Source organism: Gorilla gorilla, chromosome 13 (genome assembly GCF_029281585.2).
Source record: "Gorilla gorilla gorilla isolate KB3781 chromosome 13, NHGRI_mGorGor1-v2.1_pri, whole genome shotgun sequence".
Classification (NCBI taxonomy): Eukaryota; Metazoa; Chordata; class Mammalia; order Primates; family Hominidae; genus Gorilla; species Gorilla gorilla.
Window position 1 is genome coordinate 16,802,503 of NC_073237.2, and position 14,993 is coordinate 16,817,495.

General features: G+C 40.0%; 2 protein-coding genes across 2 annotated transcripts in view; one reads left to right on the forward strand and one right to left on the reverse strand.

The window, feature by feature from the left end:
* LOC129524670 (immunoglobulin superfamily member 3-like) overlaps positions 1-10,335 on the reverse strand; it is a 52,756-nt gene extending 42,421 nt beyond the window's left edge. Inside the window, exons 1-3 of the mRNA XM_055350947.2 lie at positions 10,253-10,335; positions 9,346-10,158; positions 8,747-8,811 (exon numbers count right to left, since the gene is read on the reverse strand). Coding sequence (XP_055206922.2) covers positions 8,747-8,811; positions 9,346-10,158; positions 10,253-10,335 — 961 coding nt within the window. The remainder of the gene's footprint in view (positions 1-8,746; positions 8,812-9,345; positions 10,159-10,252) is intronic.
* A 4,019-nt stretch (positions 10,336-14,354) lies between these two features.
* LOC129524470 (histone-lysine N-methyltransferase 2C-like) overlaps positions 14,355-14,993 on the forward strand; it is a 61,539-nt gene continuing 60,900 nt past the window's right edge. Inside the window, 1 exon segment of the mRNA XM_055350061.2 lies at positions 14,355-14,447. Within this exon segment, the coding sequence (XP_055206036.2) occupies positions 14,355-14,447 (93 nt within the window).

Below are 14,993 nucleotides of genomic sequence, written 5' to 3' on the forward strand. Positions count from 1 at the left end.
TCTTCTTGGCAGTTTAATTCCCCTTCCACACATCCCACCCCAACCCCCATTTCCCTATAATGGTAATACACTGCTGTGCAGACCTCTGCTGCCTCCAAAGAGACACAGGCACCCAACCCTGACCAGGGCATCCTCTGACCCACAGCCCCTCTATCTCCCCTCTCAACCTACAATAGAAAGTTCCTCCCAGGCAAGGATCATTTTTTTTAAATAACTTTTTTAACTTTAGACATTCTGTACTCTTTGGATTACTCTGCAATAAGCAAATATGACTTCTGTAACATAAAAAGAAAGATCAAAATGTTATATATAACTGCATGAAAAGAACTAGAAAGAAAATACTAGGTGACAGGATGGCAAGTGATTTTTATTTTTTCTTAATATTTTACTCCTTCCCCCAGTCCTCTGCAATGAGTGTGTACCAGTTTTATAACTAGAAAAAAATTTTAGCCAAAAAGAAAAATAATGCATGTTTGCTATATAAAATTCACTACTGTAGTATTTATATATATATATACATATTTGGTCTTTGTCCCCAGTTCCTGGCACTGAGCTCCTAAACCCCTTGGAACTTCCTAAGCAATGGGAATACCTTTTGTTATTTATAAGAAACCCCTTTTGGCCATCCCAGAGTTTATGCTAAAGAGGTGACTGAAGTTGAGCACGGAGGCAGTTTCAAGGAAGGAGCTGGCCACGCTTAGAGTTGTGGAGTTTTCAGCCCCACCCTTAGACCTCCAAGGACAAGAGGGGGACCGCAGATTGATCCAATCAGCATTGGTCAGTGATTTGATCAGTCATACCCATGTAATGAAATCCCATATGAAAACCCTAAATAACGGAGTTAGGAGAGCTTCTGGGTGCTGGAAGCGGCGTGCACCAGGAGAGGGCATGGGCAGTCAGCACTACTCCCCTCTCAGACCTTGCCCTATGCACTAAATAGGACTGACCTATGTGACCAATAGGAAATGCACAAATGGTGGAATGTGACTTCCAGGGCTAGGTCATAAAAAGACAAGCACGATGTTATGAGGACATCAAAGCAGCCATATGGGGAGGACCGCATGAGGCCTCCTGCCAACAGCTAGCACTAACTTGCTAGCATGTGACTGGAAGTAGATTCTCCAGCCTCAGTCAACTCAGTCAAGCCTTCAGATAATGTCAACCCCAGGCATCTTTTTGTTGTTGTTGAGACAGGGTCTCACTCTGTCACCCAGGCTGGAGTGCAGTGGTGCAATCATAGCTCACTGCAGCCTTGACCTCCGAGGCTCAAGTGATCCTCCCACATCAGCCTCCTGAGTATCTGGGACCACCAGCACACACCACCATGCCTGGCTAACTTTTTTATTTCTTATAGAGACGGGATGATATGGTTGCGGTCTGTGTACCCACCTAAATCTCAGGTTCAATTATAATCCCCAATGTTAGAGGTGGGGCCTGGTGGGAGGTGACTGGATCACAGGAATGGATCTTTCATGAAGGATTTAGCATCACCCTTTTGGTGCTGTGCTCATTAGAGTTCTCACAGTATCTAATTGTTTAAAAGTGTGTGGCACCTCCCCCCTCTCTCTCTTGCTCCTGCTTTGGCCATGTAAGGCGTGCCTGCTTCCCCTTCACCTTCCACCATGATTGAAAGTTTCCTGTGGTTGCCCCAGAAGCCGAGCAGATGCCAGCATTATGCTCCCTGAACAGCATGTGGAACTGTGAGACAATTAAACCTCTTTTCTTTATAAATTCTCCAGTCTCATGTATTTATAGCAATGTGAGAACTGACTAATACATAGGGTCTCACTGTGTTGCCCAGGCTGGTCTCAAACTCCTGGGCTCAAGTAATCTTCCTGGCTTTGCTTCCCAGAGTGTAGAGATTACAGGCATGAGCCACTGAACCTGCCCCTTTCCCCCCAACAACATCTTGATTGCAACCTCCTGGGAGACTCTGAGTCAGAAGTATACAGTTAAGATGTTACTGACTTTCTGAACCACAGAAACTGTGAGATAATAAACATCTATTGTTCCTTTAAGCCTTAAGTTTGGGGCTTTTTTTTTACACCAATATATAACTAATATCCCTAAGATTGGATGCAAAATTGTGTTACATACACATGAGAGTGTTCTTCTGGGAAAGAGTCCATAAACTTCAAAAGATTCTCAAAGGCCAAGACCCAAAAAGATTAAGAAACATTGCATCAGACAATAAATTGTCAATGAGCAAGGTCCTGTCCTTTTAGACTGGGTTTTGAAATCACCCATCCCACAAATATATGATACCACTTAACTAGTTTTTCAAGATATTTCTTGTTCAAAGATGCTCCCACTTTTTCTTTGTGCTCAAGTCCTAGATAAACCTGGCTAGGGGCAGGAGGTATGATTCAGGAGTTAGTGAGCCGGGAGGGCTCACTGTGCCTGGGAAAGCCAGCTTCTCATGCAATTTTTGGAATATGCCTTGGCTCAGAAACCTACCTCTCTAGGCACAGGATCCAACTTACATGTTCAAGATGCGTGACTGAGCATGTGAAAGTGTCAGAGGGATCAACCTCACCATTTTACATCTACTTTTCCAGTTGTGGCCCCTACAATCATCAAAGCCCATTCAGCACCATGCTCCTCCAAATTCTGCATGCGACTCAGCCACACTAGTATCTTTCTTCATCTATAAGATGAAAGTAATACAATGCACCATGTAGCAAGCTCACAGGAGACCCTAGAGATCAAATAATACTGTGAAAGCCACCAAATGAATATTTTAAAATTTTATCTCATTTCTGTCAAGGTGAGATATCAATCTAAAAACAGGATAAATCTTTGTAACTACAAGAACATTAAAAAGAACATTAAGTTTGGGTTAAAAATGCAAAACTGCATATGCAGGAAAATTACCTTTAAAAAAAAATCCTACACCTACAAAAACAACCAAACAAAACATTGATGATACTGGGCTGAATCACTGAATGGTGAGAATATGAGTGATTTTCTCCTCTCCTATTTTTCTCAATACCTTTTCTCTATTACCTCCTTTTTTAAATAAGCAAGTATATATTGTTCTAAACTGAAGATAAATGATCATGAGTAGCACTTTCCCAGGCACTGTCCTAGTTGCTCTGCATACATCATCTCATTTAATCCTCACAACAGTGAATGGGGTCGATTTCATTACAGCCGCATTTACCAGACAACGAAATGGTTTTCAAGGTTAAGTAACCTTCTCATGACACAGAATGTGACTAAGAGTTTTCTTATTCCGTGGCAACAGCCCTCTGAGGTAAATACTCCTAGTGACCTCACTTTACGGATGCAGAACCTGAGGCAAGGAGTTAGGGAGTAAATGAAGCTGGCTAAAGACACTTGCACTGGCCAGGCACAGTGGCTCATGCCTGTAATCCCAGCACTTTGTGCTGGCCAACATGATGAATCCCCAGCTCTACTAAAAATACAAAAATTAGCTTGGTGTGGTGGCACACACCTGTAGTCCCAGCTACTCGGGAGGCTGAGGCAGGAGAATCGCTTGAACCCGGGAGCTGGAGGTTGCAGTGAGCCGAGATTGTGCCACTGCACTCCAGCCTGGTGAAAGAGTGAGACTACGTCTCAAAACAAAAACAAAAACAAAAACAAAAACAAAAAAAAACTAAGCATCAGTCAATAAATCAGACAAAGAACAAGTTAAATTCAAAGAAAGAAAAAGGAAAAACATAACAAACAAATGAAATACAAAAGAAACACACAATAGAATCAGCCAAGCTAAAACTTGTGGTTTTTTTGGTTTTCAGATAGGGTCTCATTCTGTTGCCCAGGCTGGAGTGCAGTGGCTCAATCACAGCTTGGTACAGCCTCCCCCTTACAGGCTCAAGCGATCCTCCCACCTTTGCCTCTCAAAGTGCTGGGATTACAGGTATGAGCCACCATGCCCTACTAAAACCTGGTTCTTTAAAAATACATTATAAAATTCACAGACCTTTAGCAAGATTTGTCAAGAAAAAACATTCAAAAAACAATCTTGCACAGGAGGACTGTACTACAGATAGAAAGACTCTGAAAGGAAGTCATAACTTGCAGGCCAAGAACGATGGCTCGCACGTGTAATCCCAGCACTTTGGGAGACCAAAGTGGAAGGAATGCTCAAATTCAGGAGTATGAGACCAGCCTGGGCAATATGGCAAAACCCCGTCTCTACCAAAAATACAAAAATTAGCTGGGCATGGTGGCACGTGCCTGTGGTCCCAGCTGCTTGGGAGGCTGAATCAAGATGGTGGCTTGAGCCTGGGAGGTGGAGGCTGCAGTGAGCCATGATTGCACCACTGTACTCCAGCCTGGGCAACAGAGTGAGACCCTGTCTCAAATAAACAAATTCATAATGTAAAATTATGAATACCTTTATGCCAACAGACTTTAAAGCATAGATGAAAAATCTTTTTTTTTTTTTTTTTGAGACAAGGTCTCATTCTGTCACTCAGGCTGGAGTGCAGTGGCACAATCACAGCTCACTGCAGTCTCGACCTTCCAGGCTCAAATGATCCTCCCACCTCAGCATTCCAAATAGCTCACACTACAGGCACCCACCACAACACCAAGCTAATTTTTTTTTTTTTGTAGAGATGGAGTCTCACTATATTGCCCAGGCTGGTCTTGAACTACTGTAGTCAAGTGGTCCTCCCACCTGAGCCTCCCAAAGTGCTGGGATTACAAGCATAATCCACCATACTTGGTGAGATATGAATTTCTAGGGAAAAAAATCAAAATTGACTCAAAAAGTAGAAAAAAAGCTTACATAGATTAACTATATTGAATCAGTAATGAAAAAACTTGCCATAAAGAAATTTCCAGGCCCAAGTGCCTTCACCAAAAAGTTCCATGAAACATACAAGAGAAACAAACCAACCAACCAAACAAACAAAAAAAAAAACTGCCACCAACACAAACAAATAAAAAAAGAAGACTCCCCAGTTCATTTTACAAGGTTAAAATAAAAATAACCTTGATATCAAAACCCAACAAGGCAAGTGGAAGAAAAAATATTTACAGGCCATCATTACTCAACATGGATCAGCAATTATTTTTAAGATGTACTGGCCAGGTGTGGTGGTCATGCCTATAATCCTAGTATTTTGGGAGGCCCGAGTGAGAGGATGGCCAGAGCTCAGGAGTTTGAGACCAGCCTGGGCAACAAGGCAAAATCCCATCTTTATAAAAAATACAAAAATTAGCTGGGCATGGCAGCACACCTATAGACCCATCTATTTGGGAGGCTGAGGTGGGAGGATCACTTGAGCCTAGCAGGTTGAGAATGCAGTGATCCCTGATCATGCCACTGTGCTCCAGCCTGGGCAACAGAGTGAGACCCTGTCTCAAAACAACAACAGAAAGATATGCTGACCTCCTGTGATGCTGGCCAGGATGGCATATGCATGCTACGGCCTGTCATTTCCACTGATCACAATTTGAAACTCTGGACAAAATATAAATAGCAATGACCCAAGTACTCTGAAAAGTAACCAGCAGACAGGTTGGGAAACGTCAAAACCTGAAGAATTATCTGGATGGCGGTGGTGAGAGATCATATTCTGGGTCATAAAAGTCATAAAACAAACCCTAAAGTTAAACAATTAAAATTCAGTGAATTATTTTCTCTGATGACAGAATTAAACTAGGAATCTAGAACATTTCTAGAACATCCCCAAATATGAGAAGTTAAATGGCGTACTTCTAAATGGCCCATAGGTCAAAGAGAATATCTTAAGACAAACTGGAAAACAGTTTGAACTTAATAAATATGACATCATCTTATCAAAATATGTGCTTACAGGGCAATTTATAGCACTAAATTATGAGAAATGAAGCATCAAATCAATAATGTAAGCATTTACTTTAAGTAAAAAAAGAACCAAATAAACTCAAATCAGGCATAAGAAAAACAGAGTAAATCAGTAATATTTAAACAAAGACAGTAAAGGAAAAAAATTCAACGAAATCCAAAGTTGGTTCTTTGCAGGGGTGGTGGGAGGTGGAAATCAATCAAATGAGGAAGCCTCTAGCAGACTGACAAAGGAAGAAGAGAAAACACAAATTGCCAATACCAGAAATGAAAGGAATATTATTCCAAATCCTGTAGACACTAGAAGGCTATAATGGATACTACAAAAACAAAACAAACAACTATATGATTCTAAATTCTACAAATTAGGTGAAATAGATCAATTCCTTGAAAGACAGACTACCAAAACTCAAGAAGAAACAGACAGCTTGAATACCCCTGTATTTATTAAAGAAACAGAAGTGGCACAGCACTTTGGAAGACAATTTGGCAGGTTCTGATAAAGTCAAACGTACATGGACCATGTGACTCGGCAATCCTACCCTTAGGCATTTGCACAAGTGAAATGAAAACCTATGCTCAGACAAAAAAGCACTTTGTGAATTCCAATCCACTTATAATTTACCAAAAAGTGAAAATAGTCCATATTCCTCCAATGACAAACCAATAAGCAAACCATGTAGTATTTATACAATGGATTACTATTTGGCAATAAAAAGGAATAACTGTTGATACAGTACATGAAAGTAGCCAGACTCAAAAGGCTACATCCTGAACGATTCCATTTGTATAAAATTCTGAAAAAAAAAGCAATGCTAGAGGAACACAGATCAGTGATTGCCAGAAGTTTACAATGGAAGGTTTTACTATAAAAGGCAAGGTAATTTTTGGAGTGATCATATAATTTTGTAATCTACCAAAAACAAACATAATAAATGGGCAGATAAGTAAAGTTCATGGATTGGAAAGTTCAGTATTGCAAAGGTCTCCCAAAAATGACCTATCAATTTAATCCCAGTGGAAATTCCAATCAGTTTTGTGAAGGCTGCTAAGTCAACTCTAAAACGGCCAAGAATAGACAAGATCACCGGAGAGGAAGCAGGGAGGTGGACACAAATATCTTCTGATTGATGAGTGAAATCATTAGAAGGCCAGCAAAAATACAAGTAAGCCAGAATTTCTAAAGCACCACAAAAGAACACTAGTTTGTAGTGCATATAGGTATCTCCCAAATTTGTTGTAAACATAGGCCTTTAAAAAAATATTAGAAACTGATATTTAAAGAGATATAAACTCATATTAAGCTTTTAAAAAATTCTAAGCAAGGGCCTCACCTAATTTCATAAAAGGTTGTGTAGAACCAACCGTTGCTGCAAACGATGTGCTGCCCTGAGATGTGAGGATCCCAGTGGTCCCTCTGGGTCAACAGCAGCTACCATGGCTGAGCCCAAACTCTGATACATTATCTATCTACAATCTTTATTTTTAACAATTTATATCAATGCTACCCATAAGGCACAGAGAAGCAGAAATGTTTATGTGGCCTCCTGCCAAAAACAATCACTTGCACTTATTTCTAGTACTCCAGAAGACAGTAATAGAAGTTTTTCAATTTAGAAAAACATTTACAGCAAAGAAAAAATCTCTGTAAACTTCCTGCTTAACCAATCTAGTGAATTGTGATGAGCCATATAAATTCATTTAGCCACCTTATGAAAGACTTAATCCAAAGTCACTTCTAACTTCTAGAAGAGCTAATGTATTATAATCACAGTTGTGAAAGACTCAAAGGCCAGAAATGTCAAGGTGTGGTCTATATCCTAAGTCCAGAAAAAAAAACAAAAAGCAACATGTACAGGCCAAATGATTGCCAATTTCTTCTGCCTACATCATCTTTCTTCACTATAGCCTGAAATTACATTTCATGTTTGACAATTCTCAGCAAGGAGACAAAACAAGCTTATGAGTAAAATAATAGAAAGCAGAGCCACAGAGAGGATGACAGGCAGGAGTCATCTCCCAAGTCCAAGTTCCACTTCTATATTATTAGACAGGGCCTCAGTGTTTTTGAACTGCAAGGAATTAATATTGATTGTAGCATGAGTAAAACCTATCTTCTACTCATCATGAAAAGTCACAGTCGTTTTGTTTAAAGACTCCAGAATTATTATAGGCAGAAACAAGAAGGTTACACACCTATTTGGTGAAACGAGGAATCAGGAATGAGCATTCCCAAGAGAATACAATTACAAAAGTAAAATCACCTAGAGTTTTTGGGCTGCTTAAAAAACCCAGAAAGAAGTGCCAAATGAGAAAATAATCAAATTCAGTGGAAAAACTCACTTGAAGGTATCATGGTCAGCTGCGTTTCCACCCCTTTGTTGCACTTCAAATCCTGTGTATTCCACAAAGACTTGCTCCTTTCTAAAGGCTATGGTTCACGTTCAACAGAATAGCAGCAACCACCATGAGCCTGAGGGCTGGCTAGTCTTTAGTATTCTGCCTTATTCAAAGAAATGATCATTTCCCTCATTCCTAAAGATCTCCCAGGTCCATTACAAAAAAAGGAGCAGCAGCCAGGCCCAGTGGCTCACACCTGTAATCCCAGCACTTTGAGAGGCCAAGGGGGGAGGATCACCTGAGGTCGAGAGTTCAAGACCAGCCTGGCCAACATGATGAAACTAAAAATACAAAAATCAGCCGGGTGTGGTGGTGTGTGCCTGTAATCCCAGCTACTTTGGAGCTGGGTAACTGGCAGAGGTTGAACAATTTGCAGGTCTCAGAAGACAGGAAAATGTGGGAAAGTTTGAAATTCCAACAGACTTGTTGAATGGCTTTGACCAAAATGCTGATAATGATATGGACAATGAAATCCATGCTGAGGCAGTCTCTGATGGAGATGAGGAACTTGCTGGGAACTGGAGCAAAGGTGACTCTTGTCACCTTTGATAAGATGGTTGTTGAGGAGAGGTCTTGGCAAGCGGTGATGTGTGAATGTAGTGAGGGGCCTGAAAACGGAACTCAGAGAGGACACTGGGTTTTAGAGGCTGAAACTACAGAAAGTCTGCTGCGTTCAAGGCCTGCTTCCACCAAAATCTAGCAGTGTGGCCTCAAGCAAACCATTTCACTTCTCTTGGCCTCAGTTTCTACATCTGCAAAATGGGATTTATAATCCTACCCCAGCCCACAGAATTCAGAGTTATATGAGAAGGCTAGAAGAGCTCACCTACCAAGGGACTCTTTTAATGGCAAGGTGGGGAAACTGAGGCACCGAGAGGGCTAGGGCTCTGCTAGCTGTCACCCAGAGTCTGATGGACCTGCGATGAGAAACCAGAACTCCTGCCCCTAGTTCCCCCGGCTTTCCTCAGGCTGGGGAGTGAGTGCGGTGAATAGAAAGGGCAAGCCCTCCTGCTGTTTCTCTCTGGACAGGGGCGGGATGCTGGGTGAAGGGTGAAAGGAAGAGGCTGGAGAAGGGAGAAAAGCTCCAGCTCACACTAAGTCTGAAATTTTTTAAAATGCGGACTCCGTGGCCCCTCCCTTACCCGCCCCATTCCTCTCTGAAGTCCTGGTTGTGAAGGGCCAAGTCCCAAAGTCTGCTGCTCCGCCTCTCTGTGTGCAGAGCCATGGGGCCTTCACAGGCTGCAGTGGGTCCCGAGCCCCCAGGGCTGTGCCCGCTGGTCCTGACCAAGATCGCGGCTGCCGAGGTCTGTCCAGCGCCAAGGGCACAGGGCCAGGGCAGGCAGGGCAGGGCTACCCGAAGCGCATAGAGGCTGCTGGTGTCAACGGGACGTCTTCTGGGGCGCCTGGCATCCCTAGGAGTGGAAGCCGCTGATGAAGTCAAAGCTGCCTCCTCCTTCAGGAAGACTTTGCTCCCACAGCTGGCGAACAGGAAGTGGAGCAGCGCCAGGAGGATCTGCGGGCGCTGCTGAGGGCTTCTTTGCAGGGACAGTGCAGCAGGCAGCGAGGGACAAGACTGCACGGCAGCCCCCCATGGCCAGGGGAAGTTCAGAACCGGAGTCGCCCGCCGCCCGGCGATTCTCCATCCCTGGATCGGTACAGGGGCATTTGGACGCTGTGGGGAAGTCGCGGTCTGGGGATATTGGGTCCAGCCTTCGGGTAGAAGCAGGTGATAAACGCAGTCAGGCCAGCCCGGAGCGTCAGCCACACTGCGGTGCCCACGATGCCCAGGGTGAGCGCCTCGAGGCGCAGGAAATTGGCTAGGGTGGGAGCTCACTGGTAGGCGGCCCTGGAAGTCAAAGATCTGCTGCTCCAGCGCTGCCACCAGTTGCAGGCAGCAGAAGGCGAGGAGCGTGTGGCACCCGCGTACTCGCCCATCGCGGACCTCTTTATCCAACCTTCAATAATTATTCTTTTTATTATATTCAATGATTATCTACTTTTCATAGAGAGCAGCTGTCAGTCCAATAACACACTTAACAAATGATATACCTAGTCCTCAAGGTTAACAAACACATGAAGACCAGCCCAACCCTGAAAATCAGTTTGCAAACCTTCGCTATGTCTGATGCCATTCCTAAAAATTTTTAGGGACAAGTTTTGTTTGTGGTAAACAACATAAGGTGGGGTGTGTGCTGAGCCCAAAGCTGACCGATTGCTCACAATTACTCATAACTACCCATTGACTTGATTTTATCAAACTTCAGACAGTCTTGTCTCCTCTCCTCAGGCCCCTGGACCTTCGCTCACCACCTAAGACTGAACAAGCACTAAAGGACAGACCAGCCCGCTAACAGCTCACTCCAAAAATGAGCGGGACTCCCAGAGAAACTATTTTTATTGGAGCATCCTGGTTTTGCCACCTGCTCACCCCACTGCCTGTCCTTCTCTCCAAGGAGGCTTCTGCCAGCCCTGCTTGTCCTTCCCTAGAAAAGGAAAGCCTTTTCCTGTTTGATCCTGAGACACCTGTAGATTGAGTTTGGAATATTCTCCCTATTGCAATAGTATTTTTGAATAAGTTTTATTTTTCCCTACCTCTGGTTGATTTTTAATTAATACCAGTAAGCTTGGATGAAAGCCTGCACACCTTAGGGGTGTGTGTGTGTGTGTGTGTGTGTGTGTGTGTGTATGTACTTTAGCATTACCATGAATGTAATAACAGTAAAATCAAACAAACACAGATGGATAAGCAATATGTTGGACTAGTATGAAAATGGCATTGGCAGCAGTGATATGATTTTTTTTCAAAATGGTACGCTTTTTGAAGTATAATCTTATTTTAACTTAAAATCTTACTATCAGAAAATGCAGTGTACATTAAAATGTTCTGAACTGCTTTTATTCATATATTAAATGGTTGTACTCAAATATCTACAAATTTGTTTTTCACTTATGTAATTGTCTTATAGAATGTTCAAAAGTCATGCAGAATGTGAGACAATTTTCTATTGAATACGATTGCTTTATCATTGCAAGACATCAAACATCCCTGTTTCCCGCCAAATAAATGTACAATAGCAATAAATGTAAAGATGTGTTTTGTAAAAAAGATATATTTTTGAGTTACAAAACAAGGATTTTAAAACTTGAATTGTTACAGTGAATATGTCTTAATACAGGCCAGAGTCATTTAGGTAAAAAATTACCTCGCATCTATTCTTTGCAGTATCACTTAAAGGTGTTTATTTAGCGGCAAAGATTTTTTTTTGTGCCTAGAGGCAGATATTTTGCCCCATGGCTATTTACGGTATGAAACTGTATTTAAATGAGTGTACATATATAAAAGCTGCCATTCTGGCTGTAAACTATTGCAGGTTATCAAGATTAAAAAATAAACAAATAAAAATATTTCTGTTTTTCTATGAAATGTCTTTACTCGAGTCCAAATGTAGAGATATAAAATGCTTGAAATTCATAAAACCAAGTGTTTCACATATTTCAGTTGTGATGGCCTTTGTCCTACTTTTGTTAATGAAGCAGGCAGACTGCATTTTTTCCCTCTCATACACCTTCAGATGATGGACAGAAAAATTTGATAAAACTTCTAGGGCATTATCTGATGAAACACATTAAACACTAAAGGAGAAATACAACTTCATTGTTTATAAAAGACGTATAAGAAGGAAACCTACATACATATATCTATCAGTTTTGTATTTTCAAGAAATATTTGCCTCAAAATGAACTTCATTAGAATATGTTTTCTCCCACAGAGCCAAGGAAAGTAAGTTAGACACAGGATCTGGAAGTCTACCTGTGTGATGTAATTACATTGAAAACATTCCACAAATAACGCAGAAATGTATCATTGTGATCCAAAATATTCTCTAAATTTGCTCAAAGCAATGTGGCCACATCTATTATCTTTTACTATGACTAGTCATCATTCCATGCATTTGAACATTACCTCACCCATTTGCAGCCTCCTATCTCTGCAATTAATTATGGCTAACATTCTCAGCAGTCCAAACATCTTGCAAGTGACAGCTTGAAAAAGCCTACCAGAATGATGTTCACTCTGTCACCTGACTAGCTTGTCTTCCATCTAGACATTGCAGTATGTAGAAGAGTGCTTTTAGTATTATAAATTTGATCCAACACGTGTTCAATTAGATGAAATCTTAAATATTGCACTACATGTGAATTGGGAAAATGTTAATTTGCTTCTGTAGTTTTAAGTGTATTCTCAGAGGCAGATGAAGACATATTACATCACTGAGTTCAAGAAATAAAGTAAATAGAAGAAAAAAGGTGTTATTTTAATTTGGTTATATTTATATTTGAAGTTTTCTTTTCCAGATTTAGGAGAACCTACTAAATACACTGAAAAAAATGTGGTAGCCCTGGCTTAAATATCATACCTTATTTTTTGTTTATTAATTCCAGGGTAGAGTAGAAAAATATGCTCTCTTATATAATATAAAAATGATATGGGGAAAAGAAGTAAAAAATTAACTTAGAGACACCATTAATTAATTTCTTTTATAAATGAAACACTAGATAGTTTCTATTTGTTTTGACAAATAGAGAATATATTTAGAATCAATGCTTTATTTCTTGGAAAGTGGAGTAAAAAATTAAATGTAGTATTCAGATTGTATTATAACTATGCACTACAGATCACATACATTTGTCTTTTCTTTGTATTAGACATTATTTAATGGTAAGCATCCTTTCAAGGGCTATTTTATATAAGTAGTAAGGTATCTGGAATTTCTGAAATAATAAAAGTGACCTAAATCACTGTGTTTGGTAAATTCACAATATCCAAATAGCAGGAGGGGAGTGCTAGAGGTAGGGAGGGGAATGCTCATGTTCTCATTATTCCCAAACAGATTCTTAAAGTCTTCTCACTGGATACATGGATGCACCTCTGTAATACCCAATGTCTTAGCCACAACTGTCTGCACTTTTTAATGAGATACATTTCAACATTATTCCTTGTCACCTCAATATCAGATACTTTCTCATGTAATCTTTTACTTCTGAGGAGTTGAATTATTGATCCATAAACTGAATCCATAGCTATGTATCTGTGAATGTTTTTAAATTATGTGAAAATTTTGTATATGCATTTTTCAGGGGAAAGTATCAGATCACCCACCTGGTGATTGTAACAAAAACAATCACTCCTGTTGATATTTAAGTCTTAATTAATTCAGAAAAATTTGCACACACCTTAAGGTCAGATAGCATTTTGTACCCTACATAAAAAAACTCCTTTTTTTTTTTTTTGAGATGGAGTCTCACTCTGTTGCCCAGGTTGGAGTGCACTGGCATGATCTCTGCTCACTGCAAACTCCGCCTCCCGTAACATTAATGATCACTGATCACAGATCACTGTAATGAATATAATAATAAGGAAATATTTTAAAAATTGTGAAGATTACCAAAGTGTGAAACCAAGACACAAAGTGAGCACAGGCTGTTTGTTAAATGGCACCAATAGACTTGCTTCACCAGGGTTGTCACAAACATCTCATTTGTAAATAAAAGAAAAAATGTTCCTATCTGTGAAGCACAATAAAGAGAAGTGCAATAAAATATGTTTGTATTAATTTGGTTAACTTTATTCCAACTTAATGTAAATTAGTTTTAAAACAGTTTATAAAATTCTAAAATGAACCTGGCAAATTTAGAGCAATAATAAAATGATTTAAATTAGAAAAGTCTTTTTTAAAAAGGATAAATAACAGATGTCACATTGGAATTATTAAAGTTGTTTCAAGTTCAGCTCTGAGGTTCTTAGAAACTAAAGTAAAAAAGTATGACCAGTTTCTGAAGTCAAGATAAAATCATACAATCTTTAACTTAGAAAATTATCTTCTGTGTTGTGTCCTAAGCATAAACAAATGTAAGGACTTGCCCTGACACTCTGTAAGTAGTTCCACTCCAATACGCCCTGCAGAAATGTTTCCTGGCAAGAACAGCAAGTCAGAAGCCTTTTCAGCATGGCAACGAGGGAGAGAGACTATGCTATTAAAAAAAAAAAAAAAGATGAGCAGGAACAATAGCATCTTAGACAAGTGAGAAGTTTCAAAAGAGACATGTATAAGGAGAGCAGTTGCAATTATAAGGAGCAAAATATGGAATGATGAAAAAAGATACTTTAAAGAAAGTTTTCCTCAGTACTTTGCAAAGCACTTGCCACCTTCTGAAGAAAGCTGGCTCCTCCTGGAACCTTACGGTATTTGGACCCATGCTTTGGAATGGGGTGACCATCTGCATCAAGCTAACTTAAATTCAAATTTGTGTGCATAGGATAAGAATAATTGGGTTAAATAAAATTCACTTTTAATCTAAAATGTCATTCATTAGTTTGACCAACTTTCCTTACCACTGGCCACTTGGTCCTTGTCTTGTTTGACAGGGTTGTCAAACAAGGTTTGTTGTTTCCTTCTTTGAAGGAAAGAGTCAGTGTTTCTTCCATTCCAATGCATCCACTTGAGGAATTTTTAATAAAGTGGGCAATGAATGGGCAGCAGAAGAATTTACAGGCCTGCTAATCAAATGCTAAGTAATAATCCCTGGAAATTCTAAACTCGTTTGCATGAAGACCTTGCTTATTTTGTAACTATTATGTATTATCAAACGTATACTTAATTCTTTGAATGTGTTAGTATGTGTTCAAAGTACACCTTAATTTTATATATACATATATTTAAATTACATAAAATAAATAAGCCACTAAGAATTTTTAAACATTTTCTTATATTTCCTTTCAGTATTTTTA